Source organism: Pelodiscus sinensis, chromosome 4 (assembly GCF_049634645.1).
Source record: "Pelodiscus sinensis isolate JC-2024 chromosome 4, ASM4963464v1, whole genome shotgun sequence".
NCBI lineage: Eukaryota > Metazoa > Chordata > Testudines > Trionychidae > Pelodiscus > Pelodiscus sinensis.
The window spans coordinates 55,609,150-55,626,101 of NC_134714.1; the positions used below are offsets into that span (position 1 = coordinate 55,609,150).

At 39.8% G+C, this 16,952-nt stretch overlaps 1 protein-coding gene across 1 annotated transcript in view; it reads right to left on the reverse strand.

Annotated features, from left to right (window-relative positions):
- AQR (aquarius intron-binding spliceosomal factor) overlaps positions 1-16,952 on the reverse strand; it is a 95,875-nt gene that overhangs the window by 49,277 nt on the left and 29,646 nt on the right. The window contains exons 14-17 of the mRNA XM_006123267.4: positions 15,382-15,484; positions 12,638-12,758; positions 5,325-5,466; positions 4,610-4,788 (exon numbers count right to left, since the gene is read on the reverse strand). Of these exons, the coding sequence (XP_006123329.2) occupies positions 4,610-4,788; positions 5,325-5,466; positions 12,638-12,758; positions 15,382-15,484 (545 nt within the window). The remainder of the gene's footprint in view (positions 1-4,609; positions 4,789-5,324; positions 5,467-12,637; positions 12,759-15,381; positions 15,485-16,952) is intronic.

Genomic DNA, 16,952 nt, shown 5'->3' on the forward strand with positions numbered 1-16,952 from the left:
CTAAAGGTGCCGGATTATCGGAAGTTTACTGTATATCTATACCCTTGCTTCTGTAAGTTCCACTCCAATTCATCTAATGAACTGAGTTTTTCCTATGAAAGCTTATGCCCTAATAAATCTGTTGGTCTCTAGGGCGCCGCAGGAGTCTTTATTGTTATTGTACTGCGCATAAGGTATCTTGCCTTCTTTCCCATAAGACAACAATAAACCTAACACGGAAATTTCTATTAATAAATACTACTGAGAAGTTACTATGTTACACAATCTGATCTGAGCTGGGACTTAAACTCATATCACAATCCAAAAATTACATCTATTGCTATCAATTCAATGCATGTTCTGCATTTAGCATTCGTACTACATGTCCGTCTAAAAATCAACAAACTATCCAACTCTAGCATATTTAACAGGTCTCACTCTAACTGAATTTAAGGATTATCAGTCAATGTCACTGCAGAATATGAATAATTGCTTCTATGCAGCTTGCCAACAAGGTCAATTCAAGTGCAATTCCCCAAGCACAAAGTGTTGCCTACTGATATTGCACTAGGAAGCCTAGGATATACTGTGCCAGCTGGCAATTCCTGACAGTATTAAAAAGCACAACCGGAAAAACACTGGCTTTAACCAAGTCAATGTCTGTTTCCTTTAAAGTTGTGGAGCAAATCTGATTCATTTTATATTTTCAGTGGAAAGGTGACTACAAGCATGTAGGTCACACTATCTCTCTGCACTACTTGTCTGCTCTGTTTTTGTACAAGCAATAGTCTGCTTGCTAACAAAAGGAAATGGAATCACAGTATAACACAGAAGATATGCAAATGTAATATTCAGCATATTGGGCTTGCTGTCAGGCGCCTATCCAGTTGAGTAGTTTTCACTTTAGAGCCCTCCAGAATAAAAATTGTACAACTATTAATTTCCTCAGAGTATTGGAGGATTTTTTTTTCAAACTGACTAATGCGGTTGTCCATCTTGATATCCATTTAAAGTTAATCATACAATATAAAATAAATATGGTAAGTTTTTAACAAACACACACTAAAGGCAGACTTTCATGTACTGCAGACACTCTCTTTTCCTTCAGGTTGCAAATCTGTCACAAAGGTCATGAATTCCATTACCTCTAATGACCTCAGTGGATTCTGCAACAACTAGCACAGTTAACCCAGAAGCTGCCTAAGCAATTTAGGTAGCCCCTAGGTAGCTGCTGCTGGGACAGTTTCAGGACACCGTGTCCCCCAATAGCAGTGGAGCTTCAACCCCAGGCTTAGAGCAGGCGAGGGGGTGAGGAGGGCTCTGGGAGACGCTTACCTCAGGGGGCTCCCCAAATACATCCCATGGCTCCTAGGCAGAGGCATAGCCAGGCTGCGCTGCATCCTGCCTCTGCAGCTCCCACTGGGTGCTGTTCCTAGTGCTCAGGGTGGGAGCAGTGCATAGAGCTCCTCTTGGTCTGCCTCCACCCAGAAGCTGAAGGACATGTTGCTGATTCTGAGAAGCCACGCAGAGGGAGCCTGACAATCCTGCCAAATTCTCTCTCTCTCCACCAGCAGAGCACCCAAGTTTTAGTTAGAGGTATATAGTACCATAAACATGTCAAGATCCATGAATTTTTTGTTTAATGCCTGTGACCTGTCCATGACTTTTACTAAAAATACCCATGATTAATGGGTAGCCTTACTTTTTATATCATTCCAACAGTACTGGTATAGGTAATTTTTATTTTGGAGACCTAGTCCCTTTTCAGAGTCATAAGAACGGTCGTACTGGGTCAGACCAAAGGTCCATCTAGCCCAGTAGCCTGTCTGCTGACAGTGGCCAGCACCAGGTGCCCCAGAGAGGGTGGACCAAAGACAATGATCCAGCGATTTGTCTCCTGCCATCCTTCTCCAGCCTCTGACAAACAGAGGCCAGGGACGCCATTTCTATTCCCTTGGCTAATAGCCTTTTATGGACCTAACCTCCATGAAATTATCTAGCTTCTCTTTAAACTCTGTTATAGTCCTAGCCTTCACAGCCTCCTCTGGCAAGGAGTTCCACAGGTTGACTACGCACTGCGTAAAGAAGAACTTTTATTGTATTAGTTTTAAACCTGCTACCCATTAATTTCATTTGGTGTCTTCTAGTTCTTCTATTTAGGGAACTAATAAATAACTTTTCTTTATCGACCCTCTCTACACCACTCATGATTTTATAGACCTTTATCATATCCCCCCCTTAGCCTCCTCTTTTCTAAACTGAAAAGTCCCAGTGGCTTTAACCTCTCTTCATATGGGACCCGTTCCAAACCCCTAATCATTTTAGTTTCCCTTTTCTCAACCCTTTCCAAGGCCAAAATATCTTTTTTGAGGTGAGGAGACCATATCTGTACACAGTATTCAAGATGTGGGTGTACCACAGTTTTATACAGGGGCAGTAAGATATTCTGGGTCTTATTTTCTATCCCTTTCTTAATAATTCCTAGCATCCTATTTGCCTTTTTGACCACCACTGCACACTTGTGTGGAAGTTTTCAGAGTACTATCCACGATAACTCCAAGATCTCTTTCCTGATTTGTTGTAGCCAAATTAGCCCCCATCATGCTGTACGTATAGTTGTGGTTATTTTTCCCAGTGTGCATTACTTTACACTTATCCACGTTAAATTTCATTTGCCATTTTGTTGCCCACTCACTCAGTTTGGTGAATTTAGGTGAGTCAATGTCAATACACAGCTGTAGATCAGTTACTAGTGAGATGCAAATAAACAGATTTCCAACTACTACCTCTGCAAAAATGACAGCCAAGCCTTGTCTAGATATAGCATATGCCAAGAGAAGCTAGATAATTTCATGGAGGTTAGGTCCAGACAAGGCTATTAGCCAGGGGATAAAATGGTGTCCTTGGCCTCTGTTTGTCAGAGGCTGGAGAGGGATGGCAGGATACAAATCACTTGATCACTGTCTTCGGTCCACCCTCTCTGGGGTACCTGGTGTTGGCCACTGTCGGTAGACAGGATAGTCGGCTAGATGGACCTTTTGTCTGACCCAGTACGGCCGTTCTTATGAGACATGTTTCTGGCAGCATAGTAATTGAGCATAGTAATCACCAAAATGACATTAAATACATGACAAAAGCATTTGTCTAACAGTATCTACAGAGGGGGGTTTGTCACCATAGCTAAGTTGGCCAGATGGTGTAGTTTATTGACACCTCTGTCCAAAGTATTCATGCCGGGTCCAAATTTCCTTGGTTTGTGTAGTTCGACTATCTACTAGAGCAGACAAAACAGAACAGTGCATGGGTTGGTGTCATGACGACACACTTCATATTCAGAGGCTTATGCAATAATCACTCAGCTTAAAAAAAAAACAAAAAACCATGAGTATGTTCTGATGATAGCTTATAATTGTGTTTGTTACTTTGATGCGTATCACGTCAGGTATATAGAAAGGAGACAGCTTCTGAACAGGATGAAAAACATGAAGTAGGTTCTTCAAAAAAGAACCCTCTAAGGGTGAAAGATTATTGTAGAATCCTGTAATGGTATGTGAAAGCCTGAAATTGTAGTGGCGCTTTACCCCATACTGATGAGGAAGAGACCTGACTATTTAAAGCTAAGTACATGAGCCATAATAAAGAGAATGGAAGACTGGTTAGGAACAGTTCCTTTCTGCCCTGCCGAGATAGAGAATGGCTGTCATTTCACAGAAGACAGTTTATTAGACTACTGCTGACTGAACTAACAATGAGTTCTTTCAGCTTGGGCCATAGAGGATCACATTTTTATGTCCAGAAGTCCCAACTTCAGTGAAAACTGCTGACAACTCATCACAATATAGAGGAATGGATTCAGGGAGGAGATCATGGAAAAAACTTATTTGCTTGGTGTATCTATTTAAACATCCAAGATCCATCATGTGATCAGCCTCCAACCATCCCTTTTTTGTAGGTAGTAAGAGTAAAGCATTCAGTGGCTGTTCCCTAACTATTTTCTAGGTTGGGGTTGATGGTTTTAGAGAACTGTATGAGAATTTCACAGCATCAGAGGTAAGATTTTAATTCTTGGTACATTCTTTGCCAGCTCAAGGAATGTTTTCCTAGGTTATATGGTTTACATGAGGACAGACATGTTTATTTGTATACAAAAGTACATTTGTGATACATCAGATTTAGTGTCAAATTTGGCAAATTCCACTTGGTGCAAATAAATTTCCATTATTGACAAAAAAGGTTCTCTAGAGACACAATCTATCTATAACTAATATTCTAGAGATTAGCACAACAAATATTTTAGATTTCTTGCAAAAGAGTATGAAAAAGTGACATGATCGGGAAAGGAAGAGGAGAGCCATTGAACAGAAGAATTTTTTAAACACTTATTTTTTTCCTCTATCAATTTATTTTCAAAGCACCATAAAAATATTGAGTATTGGATTTTTGCAATATAAAAGTTTAAAATCTCCTGTTAAAACCAAACCTTGTATACCAACCTCAACAGCAGTATAGCTATTTCTGCACCATAATACTGACTAGGGTCAGGGTACTTTAACAGCTCTATATTTATGCCAAATTCTGAGAGTATCCACGATGGGTATCAAAAGTTCATTTTTGTGTCAGTAATGAGTACCTTGCCATTCATCTTTGATGTGATCTCTTACATTCAAATGAATTGTAACGTCTGCTCGTACTCGCATTGGCCAGTTTTCACCAATATTGGGTTTTGCCACTTCTACCACAGTGAAAGACACAATGGGTTGTGCCATTCGAGCCCATCCACCAAACACAATGCCTCCATATTCTGATTGCCTTAAAAAAAAAAAAAAAGGGGGGGGGGGTGTTCAAGACATTAACCATTGCTGCATTCAGATTTTCTTTAAACTGTTGAATAATTTAAGCGGCCCTTAACTTATCATGTAGTCGATAAAATTTGTATCGACTACACGATTAGCCAGAAAACTGCAATTTACCATCCTTAATCCATAGTAAAGATGCAAATAATAAATCAGAACAATAGCTGATAAAGTGAAATTTGCAGTTAAAACTTAAGAAAAATGTCTTAATGTTACACAGTGGTCACAACCAATCTTCATGGGCAACCATACCCAGAATATATTTTCATAATATTATTAGAAAGTTAATCTTGCACAGAACAGTATTTTAGAAGAGATTATGGAACACCACATCTATACCTTCCTATAAAAAGTGGATACAATCGGCTGCTATTTAGATGAACATATACACTTTATAATGCAGACATCACTATTTATTTAACCCCAAAAAAATCTTTACCCACTTCTGAAAGTGTGGTGTTAGGTTTGTTTTAGTTAGTACAGAAATATTACCAAGGTTTCATCCTGCTGACACTATCCTCAATATCCTGTCTGATCTCATATGTAGACTCTAAGCGGAAGAGGTTGAAATTCCGTAGAAGGTAGTCGTGTAGAGTCAGAAACTGTAAATTCAGTTTAGGAAGAGCGAGGCAGCCTAAGAAAATGAAAACATTAGTTCTTCTGTTACTCTAACAAATTCACTGGTTTCACATATTCATAAACATTATATGCAATTCCATCATCATGCTTTAATTCTTCTCCTATCATGACAAAAGAGTTACTTTCTTCTACATATAACAACAAGGGGAGCACAAAGGCCACACATCCCTTTACAAATCACCTTCAAGTGCTATTTTAGTTTGTTGACTGTCGCTTTTAGGTACTACAGTTACATACAAAGGCACTTATCTTTGCACTGCTACGGCAAACTATTTTCAGTTATTGGTAAAAAGAGACTTGTCTTACTTCACTACAGATGACCACATTAAGAACAACCATATAGGACAATTCTCTAAAAAAAGTTTCTGATGTAGAAATGATGCACTTCATGGGACAAGTTAGGTGGTTTCTTTACTAGAAACCAAAAAAAAAAACAAATAAAAAATTGAGAGTCAGGCTGATTCTGCTTGTTTTTACATTAGTACTTAAGCTTTTCTAGGCTTTAAGACTGATAACTAGAAAACTAGAGCTAAGGATAAAGCCTGAACAACTGAAAGAGGAAGGGAGGATTTTTAATTACTATTATTAAGTTGATATCTTTATTTCTGATGAAGAAACAACATTTAACAAAGAGCTGCTTTATCCAAAGATTCTGTATCATCATTCGTTCACTATATAGTGCTCACAATAACCATCGCCAAACACTTACAAAAACACCTCTCATAAAAGCAGACAAGATGATACACCAGAAAGGGAGAAAAATGAAAAAAAAATCCTCATGTTCTCCATCCTTCTCTAGTCATTATGGAGCAGAAGAAATAAACCTGAAGGTTGCCTTTAATTTTCCTATCAGTAATATAGTAAAAGAACACATTGTTTGAGGATAGGGTGCTAATTTTGGATACATCATAGTAATAGTGATATAGGAACAAAGTAAAGGTTCTTTATTTATGAACATTTGTTGTATTATTCTATTTCCACCTCCCACCAATACACTTTTGTTGATGGAGCTATGAAGAGGGCACAGTAGTAGGAACAGGAAAAGATAATTTATCTCTGAGGTAAGTACTGCCCATACTGGTCCCATCACTCTGTGCTGTCTATAGATGTGAAGGAGTAGTCAAGTAGTCGACTACCCAATAGTGCTACCCGATAAGCAGGAGTTTATCAACTACTTGATCACTCTGCCCCCTCATCCACACTCTTAAAGGGACAGAGGGGAGCCAGTGTGCAAAGACGCTGGCTCATTCTCTGGTCACCCACCAGGTCTCAGGACAATCCTCATGTTGCCCCCCCCCCCCGCATTTTTAAAGGGGAAGCAGCAGCGTCAGCTACCCCCCTCTCCCCAACTCACCTCACACTGCCCTTCTGCATTTTTAAAGGCACACAGCAGCAGCAGCCTGTCCACTTGTCTGTCTCAGTATAAGACGACTGCCACTGCTGTGTCCCTTTAAAAATGCAGAGGAGCAGTGTGAGGAGGGGGTGCCAGCTGCCACTCCTGCATCCCTTTAAAAAAATGCAGAGGGGCACCACGAGGGTTGTCCCGATACCCAGCGGGGGAGCAGAGAATAAGCCAGCATCTTTGCACGCTGGCGCCCCTCTGTCCCTTTAAGAGTGCAGAGTAGCAGCCAGGAGTTGTGCTCAGATGCAGCCTGAGCCGGAAGTGAGTGCTCAAAGTGTCCTTCCTTAATGACTAGTTGAGTAGTCAATGAAAATGAATTGATACTTAACATCTTTAGTACTAGTAAATTAATTGATACTTAACATCCTTAGTGCTGTCCCTTCTCATTTGTTTCAACTAAAAACCACACCTCCCACCTGGCCCCCCTCATTCTGTATCTTATATTTCCAGCACTGTAGCTATCCATACTGAGGCACATGGAACTACAGAGATGGTATTTTATGCAGAAAATTGTTTTAACTGGCTAAATAATGACAGCAACAACCCCCCCAAGTATTAATGGTGCCAGGTTTGGAGATTAAAAACTCCAAAAAGTATTTAATCTAAGCCAAGGCAGTGGAGCTACGATGGGACCCCCCCCAAAAAAAACCCCAACAACCCAAACTCTCTCACTCTCACACACACACACACACACACACACACACACCTACCACCTCTCTCTCGCGCGCGCACACACGGAAAATGTTCTAGAGGCAAAATTTCTACATTCATTGAACCATGTTCTCTCAAATTCCCTGTCCAATTAGCTCAAAATTTTCAAATCTTTCCACCTTGGCATAAAATCATTCCTAGGAAACTTCAAGTGAATAGTTTTAATTATGCCCAACCAATGGAGGAAGATCGAAGTGTGTTAAAAATTGGGCACAGAATACCCAGAATAAAGAGCATCAGTGTTGTAGCCCTTTTAGTCCCAGACTAATAGTCCATTTCACCTTGAATAGTCCATTAGAATATGTGCGTACTATCTGACTGACTTTGTGTTTAGCTGTGACATTCGTGTTTAGTTGTGACATTCAAAGTACTTCTCAGACCTCAAGAAAAGTGATGCATAGTTTGAAAGCTCATTTCTCTTACCAACAAAAAAGTCTGGTCCAATAAAAGTTACTACCTCACTCACCCTGCCTCTCCAAAATAAAGAGTTGTATTTTCAGTCTACATTATGGGAATACTAGAGTTGCTCTGCAACTCAAGTTCTAACATGCTGCTCAATTAGAACGCCTTTGGTTTTGAATTTTAGCTTCCTAGGAAATTATCAGGCTTTGTTTAAAAAACGGGAGAAGATTGGTAAACAAAACCATCCACCAAGAGAGGAGCAGGGCGAGCAGGTATGCACCAAAGGACAGCTGAGAAAGTCTTCCCCTGGATGTAGTGGTCAGGTCATCTAAGCCAGTGTTTCTCAACCTTTTTTTATAAAGTACCCCTTTAAAAAAAATATCCCCAATACCTACAGTTTTCAGACACAAACATTTTTTCTACCATGGCAACACATTTGTTTAAACAACGTAATTGTAGCCGGGCAGGCGATGAAATCTTTGGGTGTAAAAAGTACAAAAATAACAAAACGCTGTAAAACTTACAACAAAAATTCAGTTTTCTCCAAATTTCAGTTGTGCTGACATACTCCTCAGATTTCTCTCGAGTACCCCTAAGGGTACTCGTACCACTGGTTGAGAAACACTACCTAAGCTGCCAGAACCCAGTTCTTTGCTTCTCACTCCCCTCCTGCACACTGCAAGCAAACAAGGTTGTGCTAAAGAAAGAGGCTGAAGAAAGGAGTAGATTTCAGTCCATAAGCAGCAACATCTTCCATATCACCATCTGAAAGAGCCCCATCCGCTTCCCCCATGAAAACCTTTTATGTCCCAAAAAAGCCAAACTTCTGGGGAAAAATATTAAACTGGTAAAACCCTCACACTGTCTTTTTAAAAAACCTAGACTTTTCTAGGAGAAAAAATGGTAAATATGCTAAAAAGATCTTTGCACATTTAATACTTTCACTTGACTACTGTCCTAGTTTCACACCTTTGTTTATGAACTGTGAAAGCATGAAAACCTCTTGTAACATGCAATATTATCCTTGAAATCTTTCTGGCATACACCACATGTTGGCTTCCACAAGCACAGAGATTCACTGCCAATAAAGTAAATGGATAGAACATATTTCTATTCCATGAAGCTATAGATAGATAAAATGTCAGGAAGAATGGGCCAAAGAGTCTGTGCCCAGTTCAGCATATCCATTTCCAGAGCCTGGAATGAAACCCAAGATTTTAGTCTCATCATCATCTGCTGGTTGCAATCTTCTGTGAAATCTACTGACAAAGTATCCAGACACACTCTAGGGTCAGTCCACATTAGGGATGTAAAACCCCATTTAATCAATTAAACATAATGTTTAACCAATTAACTGCTTGAGCAGAGGAGGATGGGGGGGGGGGCAGGCGGTAGGCACAGAGACAATATCCTGTAATACCCTGAAAAAATAGCTTTATTTAATTAAACTCAACCATACTGAATAGGATTAAATACCTTTGGGGTACATTCCATTAATAATGCAACTGTGTATGCGTGATTGCAGCACTGCATGTACCTTCTCGAATAGAAAGTGGAGGAATGCTAATGTACTTCTTCTGTTATCAACCCTTTGGAGCACTCTAGAGAGCTATGCATACTAGTTCAAACTATATGCTCCAGTGAGAGAGACAGAGAGACAGAGGTTTTGGATAGATATAGTTGTTTAAAACTGGCTCACGGCCTTCTTCCTGATCCAGAAAATGTGCAGGGAGCCTGGTTCATGGATGGCCCCAATCCTTAGAATGGGATTAGGAGGACTGGGTCTATTCTGATCTCACACAATCGACTGCTTGTATGAACTATAGCCATGATGAACTTATGACTACAAAAAATTCTGTTGGGTAGGGGCTGAAAAACTGCTCCTGCTAAAATGCATATTAGGGTGAACTCTGGTAAGCTTATAAGCCAACGTGTATATTCTTTTATTGTTTTTAATGATTTCTCTATAACCCTTTTTATGTTAAGAATAAAGTAGAGATGCATAGGAAACACTGTGTGGTAATTTATAACTGTCATGGTTACACTTGATAACCAAAGTGAGAAGATGTCCCTAGGAAAGCTATCTGTGCTGGGAATAAAAATGAAAGCAGGCAACTGTGCAGCCTGGAAACACCTCAATCCAAAGGCAGCAGAAAGTGTGTTTCCACACATAAGAAAGGATGGCTAAGGAGGGTGTGTACTTGCTGGACCACTGAGAACAAATACAGGTGCAACTGAAATACAGGCCCTGAACTGTGACAGATGGTATTTCTGGTTGTTCAGTTTGTTTTTAAAACCTAGGAAACTGCATATAAAAAAAATCCCACTCAAGCACTCAGAAATTAGAAAATCCTAGAATTAAGAAAGAACAGACAAGCCTAGATCCTATCATTTCCCACTTTGGAGTACTGGCCTTTGCAACCTTAAAGATGTTAAGTTTAACATAGTTCTGCATGTGCATGCAGTTAGACAAATTATATAAAGGGCTGATTGCAATTCAGCACAGCATACAATATTAACATTTTGCAATGTGAAACTATGAAACTAGTCGATCAGAAATGAATAATCACATAGGACCAAAGGCAGTTTCTTTCAAACACTGATTTCAGTTCACTATTCTGAAAATAAAACTGTCCATTTTTGTTGTGTATCAGTAAAAAATCCCATTTACTAATAGGTATAAATGGAAGTTTCACAAAGAAAAGGGCACCATTAAAACCAGGATTTCTACAGACTCACTATTACGAGAAGCAGCACTCATGGCCTTAACTAATGATCTACATTCTGCTGGCAATGTTACTGTAGCTATTCTCTTCCATATCACTACTTCACTTCAAGAACAGAGGTAATTTTTTAAGCTTAATTTTCAAAGGTATTCTCCATTTGTGTGCAACAACTCATGTATACACTAAGGATGTTAAATATTGATTAATTTACTAATCAAGTCATTGATTGAATTTCCATGAACTATTTGATAGGCACTTCCACATTCCTCCTTTGAAATGTACAAGAGCCTCAGTGGGGGGTTCTTTCGCATTTCAAAGCTGGAACTCCGCATGCAGCCTGGAGCCAGCAGGAAGTCCCGCTAACTCTGGGCTCAACGCAGGCGCATTTTATCATCGGATAGTCAACTAGTCTTTAACATCCTTAGTACACACTGCCTCTCCACCCACAGAAACAGAACTGTCATGTGCAAAACCTCTCTGTTGTGACAGAATCCACCAGACCTAACAGTACACAAAAATGTATATGAAGGTGTGCACAAACACAAATATGTATTTCCTAACTAAAGTAATTCTCTGGAACAGACTGTTTCAAAGAAACACTTTCCACCGATGTGAGTATGGGGGAGGAAACTGCATAACTGGATGGTCTTGTGCCCTTGGGTTAAGAATGTTGCCTGTTCTGGAATGCAGCCAGATTGTTTGCCTGATTAAGAAGAAAATTTGATTTTCAAGCAGGTCAAGTATTACTTTCCAGGAGAGATTAGAGTGATCAAGTTAACACTGCAGTTTCCAGATACCATTGTGGTAAGGAAAAAGGAACCTGTTACTCTGCAGAATCTCAGTCATGTTAGAAAACAAAAAACCATAATATTAGGGCTGTTGTAAGTATACGTTATTATTCTGCTGTGTGTGTGCTCATTTACAAAGAATATCCAGATTGCTATTAAAAGTAGAATGCTTTGTTTGCTTTAAAATAAAAAAAAAAAATCAGATTTAAAAGAAAACAATTTTGGTTCAGAGAATTTAAACATCTTCCCTGACTGATTAATTCTCAATCATGGAAGAGAGTGGCTCTACATTTCCTACAGCACTAGCAGTGGCAGAGCTTTATGGAATTACTTAGCTGACATCAGGAACAGATCTGTGGCAATAAAGAAACAGATTAAGCTGACATTAGAAATTCCATGTTTTCCCTAAACATTATTATGGCACCTGACTGCCACAAAGACTATGGATTCCATCCTGAATTGCCCAGTGGGACATTCTGTGATTAATGTAGATAAGCACTTTTATCCTTAACATTATATACATTGATTAATTGACAAACAATTACTGGCAAACACATTTAAAATTAATACCCAAAATTAAGCATAAGCAGATGTATTGTACAGATATTAGTTGTCAGGATATGTATTAGAGTTTGGGATTTACAGTTTAAACTGTAAGTGACAAAACCTCACCACACTACACTGACTTTTATTTTGAAAAATACAAAGTTATTTTAAAGGCATTCAAAAGACTTCACTTCCTGCTTTCTGTAAAACTCTGATACGAGTCATTTTTCTTTCAAACTCTCTACATTTCACTTCTAGGAGGCAAACAGTATTAATGTGTTTTTCTGTGCTTATACATAGAGTAAATTAGATAGTTTTATTACTTACCCCAAGCTTTGATTATTCTTTTTAATCTATGCTTATCTAATTGGTAATGAAGACACTCATTACTGATCAAAATTTATGCACTTCAGTTCAAAATGCTTATAAAAACTGATTTTATTTCTGAAAGTTAAAAGGCATTCAAGTAGCCAAAAGTAAATATTGCCCAGAATTAGAGGCTATGGAATGGTTATTAATGAAATAGAATTAACTATAAGTCCTTTGAATTAAGAAGTTTAAAGTAATCCAAATATATTTGAAGATACCTACCTTCTCCAGAATAGTACTCAGTTGGGACAATATTTTCATCCCAAATAATCTTCTCTGTGGGATACAGAGGCATCTGGTTAAGCTGCTGAATCTGAGATATTCGACGTGCATGACGAGACACCTAGGAAAGCAAAAGTGTACATTTATACCAAAGCCTAATCAAGACAAATTTTATCTACACAAATGACAAATAATTTATAAGATGGTTATCTAGGAAGTAAACACTAAAAAGATCATATCATCAATAAGCACAACAAACTGAAATGATAAAGCACCTTAAGACATCACAAATTTATTGCTGGGTATGTGTTTTATTTTTCTTTAATGAATCAATCTTGTTTGTACATTGAAGAAAATCCTAAAATAGCCCCAACTGTGTTAGCAGAATATTTAATCTCAAAAACTTAAATTAAAAACAATGAAACAAGTCCCATTTTACTAATATGACAAACAACTTCAGGTGTAATTTTAGTGGTCAGGTTTACACCTCTGAAAACTAAGCCTATTTAATAATACATTAATCAAGGATCTGTCCCAAAGTCCCACTCACTTAAAAGGGCTTTTGGATCAGGTTTTTGGAGAGCACAGCTGATATTCGATGATGCATTATCAAACACAAATCAATCTACATGATTATCACAGAGAAGTTAGCATGCATCTCAGTAGTATCATATCATAAATAGTTCAAACACAGATTTTAATACTGCAGTCTCCCACTATACAGGCAGTCCCCGAGCTACACAGATCCGACTTAAGTCGGATCCGCAGTTACGAACGGGGCCCTCTCCCTGGTCTCCAGCAGACCAGGGAGAGGAAGCAAAGCGGCGGAACACGCGGGCAGCAGACAGCCCAGACACGTCTGGGCTGTCCGCTGCCCGTGTGCTCCGCGGCTTTGCTCTGCTTTGCTCCCCGTCCCCCTGGTCTGGAGACCAGGGGGACAGGGAGCAAAGCAGAGCGGAGCCCGAGGGCAGCAGGACAGCCACGGCGCGTCTCGGCTGTCCCGCTGGCCCCCTGCTCCGTGGCTTTGCTCTGGACGCCTGTGGTACAGCAGCTGGGGCGCTGCCGGTTGGTCCCGTAGCGCCGCTCTGGGCGCTACTGGACCAACCCAGCAGCACCCCAGCTGCTCTGCCCCAGGCGTCCCGATTCAGCCACTGCTGGTCAGTTTCAGCAGCGGTTGAATCAGGACGCCTGGGGCAGAGCAGCTTGGGTGCTGCTGGGTTGGTCCAGCGGCAGCGCTACTGGACCAACCCCCAGCAGCACCCCAGCTGCTCTGCCCCAGGCGTCCCCAAGTCAGCCGCTGCTGAAACTGACCAATGGCTGACTACAGGAAGCCTCTGCCCCGGGCTTCCTGGAATCAGCCGCTGATCAGTTTCAGCAGCAGCTGACTTGGGGATGCCTGGGGTTCTTAAGTTGAATCTGTATGTAAGTCAGAACTGGCGTCCAGATTCAGCCGCTGTTTCAACTCATCAGTTTCAACAGCGGCTGAATCTGGACGCCAGTTCCGACTTACATACAGATTCAACTTAAGAACAAACCTACAGTCCCTATCTTGTACGTAACCCGGGGACTGCCTGTAATTTCAGTGTCCTGACAAGACAGGAGAGGAAAGGTTCTCTTCCCCTATTAAAAAGAAGTTTTAGAAAACTGCTCAAAAAAGGTTCCGTAGCAAGGTTATAATTTAAACTGAAGAAGAAACAAAGTTTCACTATATTTTTCTGAACTCCAATGTTTGTTTAGAGTAGTTAAGGCTGATATTTCATACTCAGCAATAAATATCACTATCAAGACCCTATACAAAAAAATCTGACACCACGGCATCCTGTTTGAGGATACCTCACACTGACAGCAGGATCACTCCACTATCTGACTTCAAACTGCTCACACAAACACCAAGAAAATATTCCAATATTATAAATTCTCACTTAAATTTTATGGGAATTCAAGGTTTAAATCCCTCTAGACAGCACGGAAAAATATCACAATCTAAATATATTTTTAAACTGGTATAAATAACTAAGGATTCATGCAAACTTCTACACATGCTGTAACAACTTTGATATGTGGAATTTAAGCAACTGCTGATGAGACACTGCTAACAGTCTTCTAAAGCTGCCACTGTTTAGACCAGTGGTAGGCATCCCATGGCCTATTGGGGTTGTGTGTGTGGCCCACAAGACTTTTTTTTTTAAACTGTTGCCCACACACAGGACTGCAAGATCCTGCTGATTTTTGTCCATGTAGTTCTTTTCTTACAGATTTTACAACAGTGACATGCAATTATAGAAATGGCATGTGAAATATATGTGTAACACTGAGAGCCACGTGCTTGCTCCCTCTGCATCCAACTGAAAATCTAAAACTACCCTTTTCCAGGAGACTGTCTTGATTACGACAATCTTGTGGCCCACTGAGATGAAGGAGGAACACTCAACCAGCCTACTCACTAGTTTAGGTTGCCCCTCACTGATTTAGATACACTACAATTTTCACAGACGAGCTATATTTCATGTCATCCTTTTCCCTGTTTAAAATTTAGTCATTAATTATTACATTTGAATTCACATTTGTTTCCTATTAACTCAGTCATCATACTGCTGTAGTTCATAAGGCACTCCTAAGTGTGAAAGCCATCATGTGGCTGGCAGCTGTAGAACTGCAATTGCTGTGATTTTATTCAGTATGAAAAAGTGAACACAATCATTCCTGCAAGAAAAAACACACAGATGATCGTGTGTGGGATTTACCAATAATTCCAGAAGAAATTCTTTGTCATAGCTTGTATCTTCCCCTTCAGGTAGAGCTGGTAACAAGCAGAGGTATGATGCCACCCGGTGGAGTGTGTTTGGGCTGCATAATGTTGAGAGGGGAGAGAGGAGAATACAAGAGTCACTGGGTGAATTTTTTAACAGCTTTTATGAAAACTTTTTAAAAAAAAAGACTTGTTTGTGTAACCTGATCTGTAAAACTATTGCAAAAAAACAAAAAAAACCTCTAAAGAAACTTAAAAGTTAAGCAAAGTTTTTATTTAATTACTTTATCTAGTAATTGCCTAGAGGTGATGAGCACAGCATTTATAACATTATAGAAAGTGACTAACAAATAATGACAGATACAGCTCAAATATTCAGAAAGAATTCACATACAAAAACTAGAAACATAAATATATGAGAGAGAGAGATTTGAACAGATAATATACACTGCCTTTAATATTTTCTGAAGTGGTCTACAGCGGTCCAGTGTAGAGCTAATGTATTAAAAGCTGAGTACCTATCCACATTAGACTTTTAAAATGTTTTAGCACACATTACATGCAAATATGACATGTTTAAATGCCCGTCTAGATAAGGTCTAAATTTTTCGGGATTAGTCTATTATATCTGACTAGTAGAAAACTAATTCTAACAAACAACTATTCAAGAGAAGGTGCTTTGAGGAGGGGGATTATATTCACTGCTACTGTTATTGTTTTGGTAGTATTATTAAGACTAAATAGTAAGAAAACTAAGAATATGACCAGACAGACAAAAAGCAGTTTAACCTATCCTTCGGTATAAGAGATCCCAGAACTGCATTAAGAATTGTTACAACAGCAGACAAAGGGACATCCAGTCAACTTACAACAGTGTTTCCCAAAGTAAGGGTTCCATGAGAACTCAGCACTCCCCGGCCCCCTCATAAAGAGACAGAGCCTTTTTGTGGTGGGACTTTTTTTTTTTTTTTTTTTTGGGCTCAACATATTTTACCCCTAGCAACCCTAGGGGTTGCTGGAAATTCTTTCAAGCTGAAAAGGGTTCCGTGGCCAAATAAAATTGGGAAGCACTGACTTACAAAATGACTACTGTAACTATAACAAACATACACAATGTTACTTCTATGAAAATATTTGAACTGTAACTAAGATTAGAATTTTTGGCAAAAGAGTGGCTCAAATTAACCCAGGGTACGTCTACACTACCCCGCTAGTTCGAACTAGCGGGGTAATGTAGGCATACCGCACTTGCAAATGAAGCCCGGGATTTGAATTTCCCGGGCTTCATTTGCATAAGCGGGGAGCCGCCATTTTTAAAACCCCGCTGGTTCGAACCCCGTGCAGCGTGGCTACACGGGGCACGAACTAGGTAGTTCGAACTAGGTTTCCTAGTTCGAACTACCGTTACTCCTCATTTCACGAGGAGTAACGGTAGTTCGAACTAGGAAGCCTAGTTCGAACTACCTAGTTCGTGCCCCGTGTAGCCGCGCTGCACGGGGTTTGAACCAGCGGGGTTTTAAAAATGGCGGCTCCCCGCTTATGCAAATGAAGCCCGGGAAATTCAAA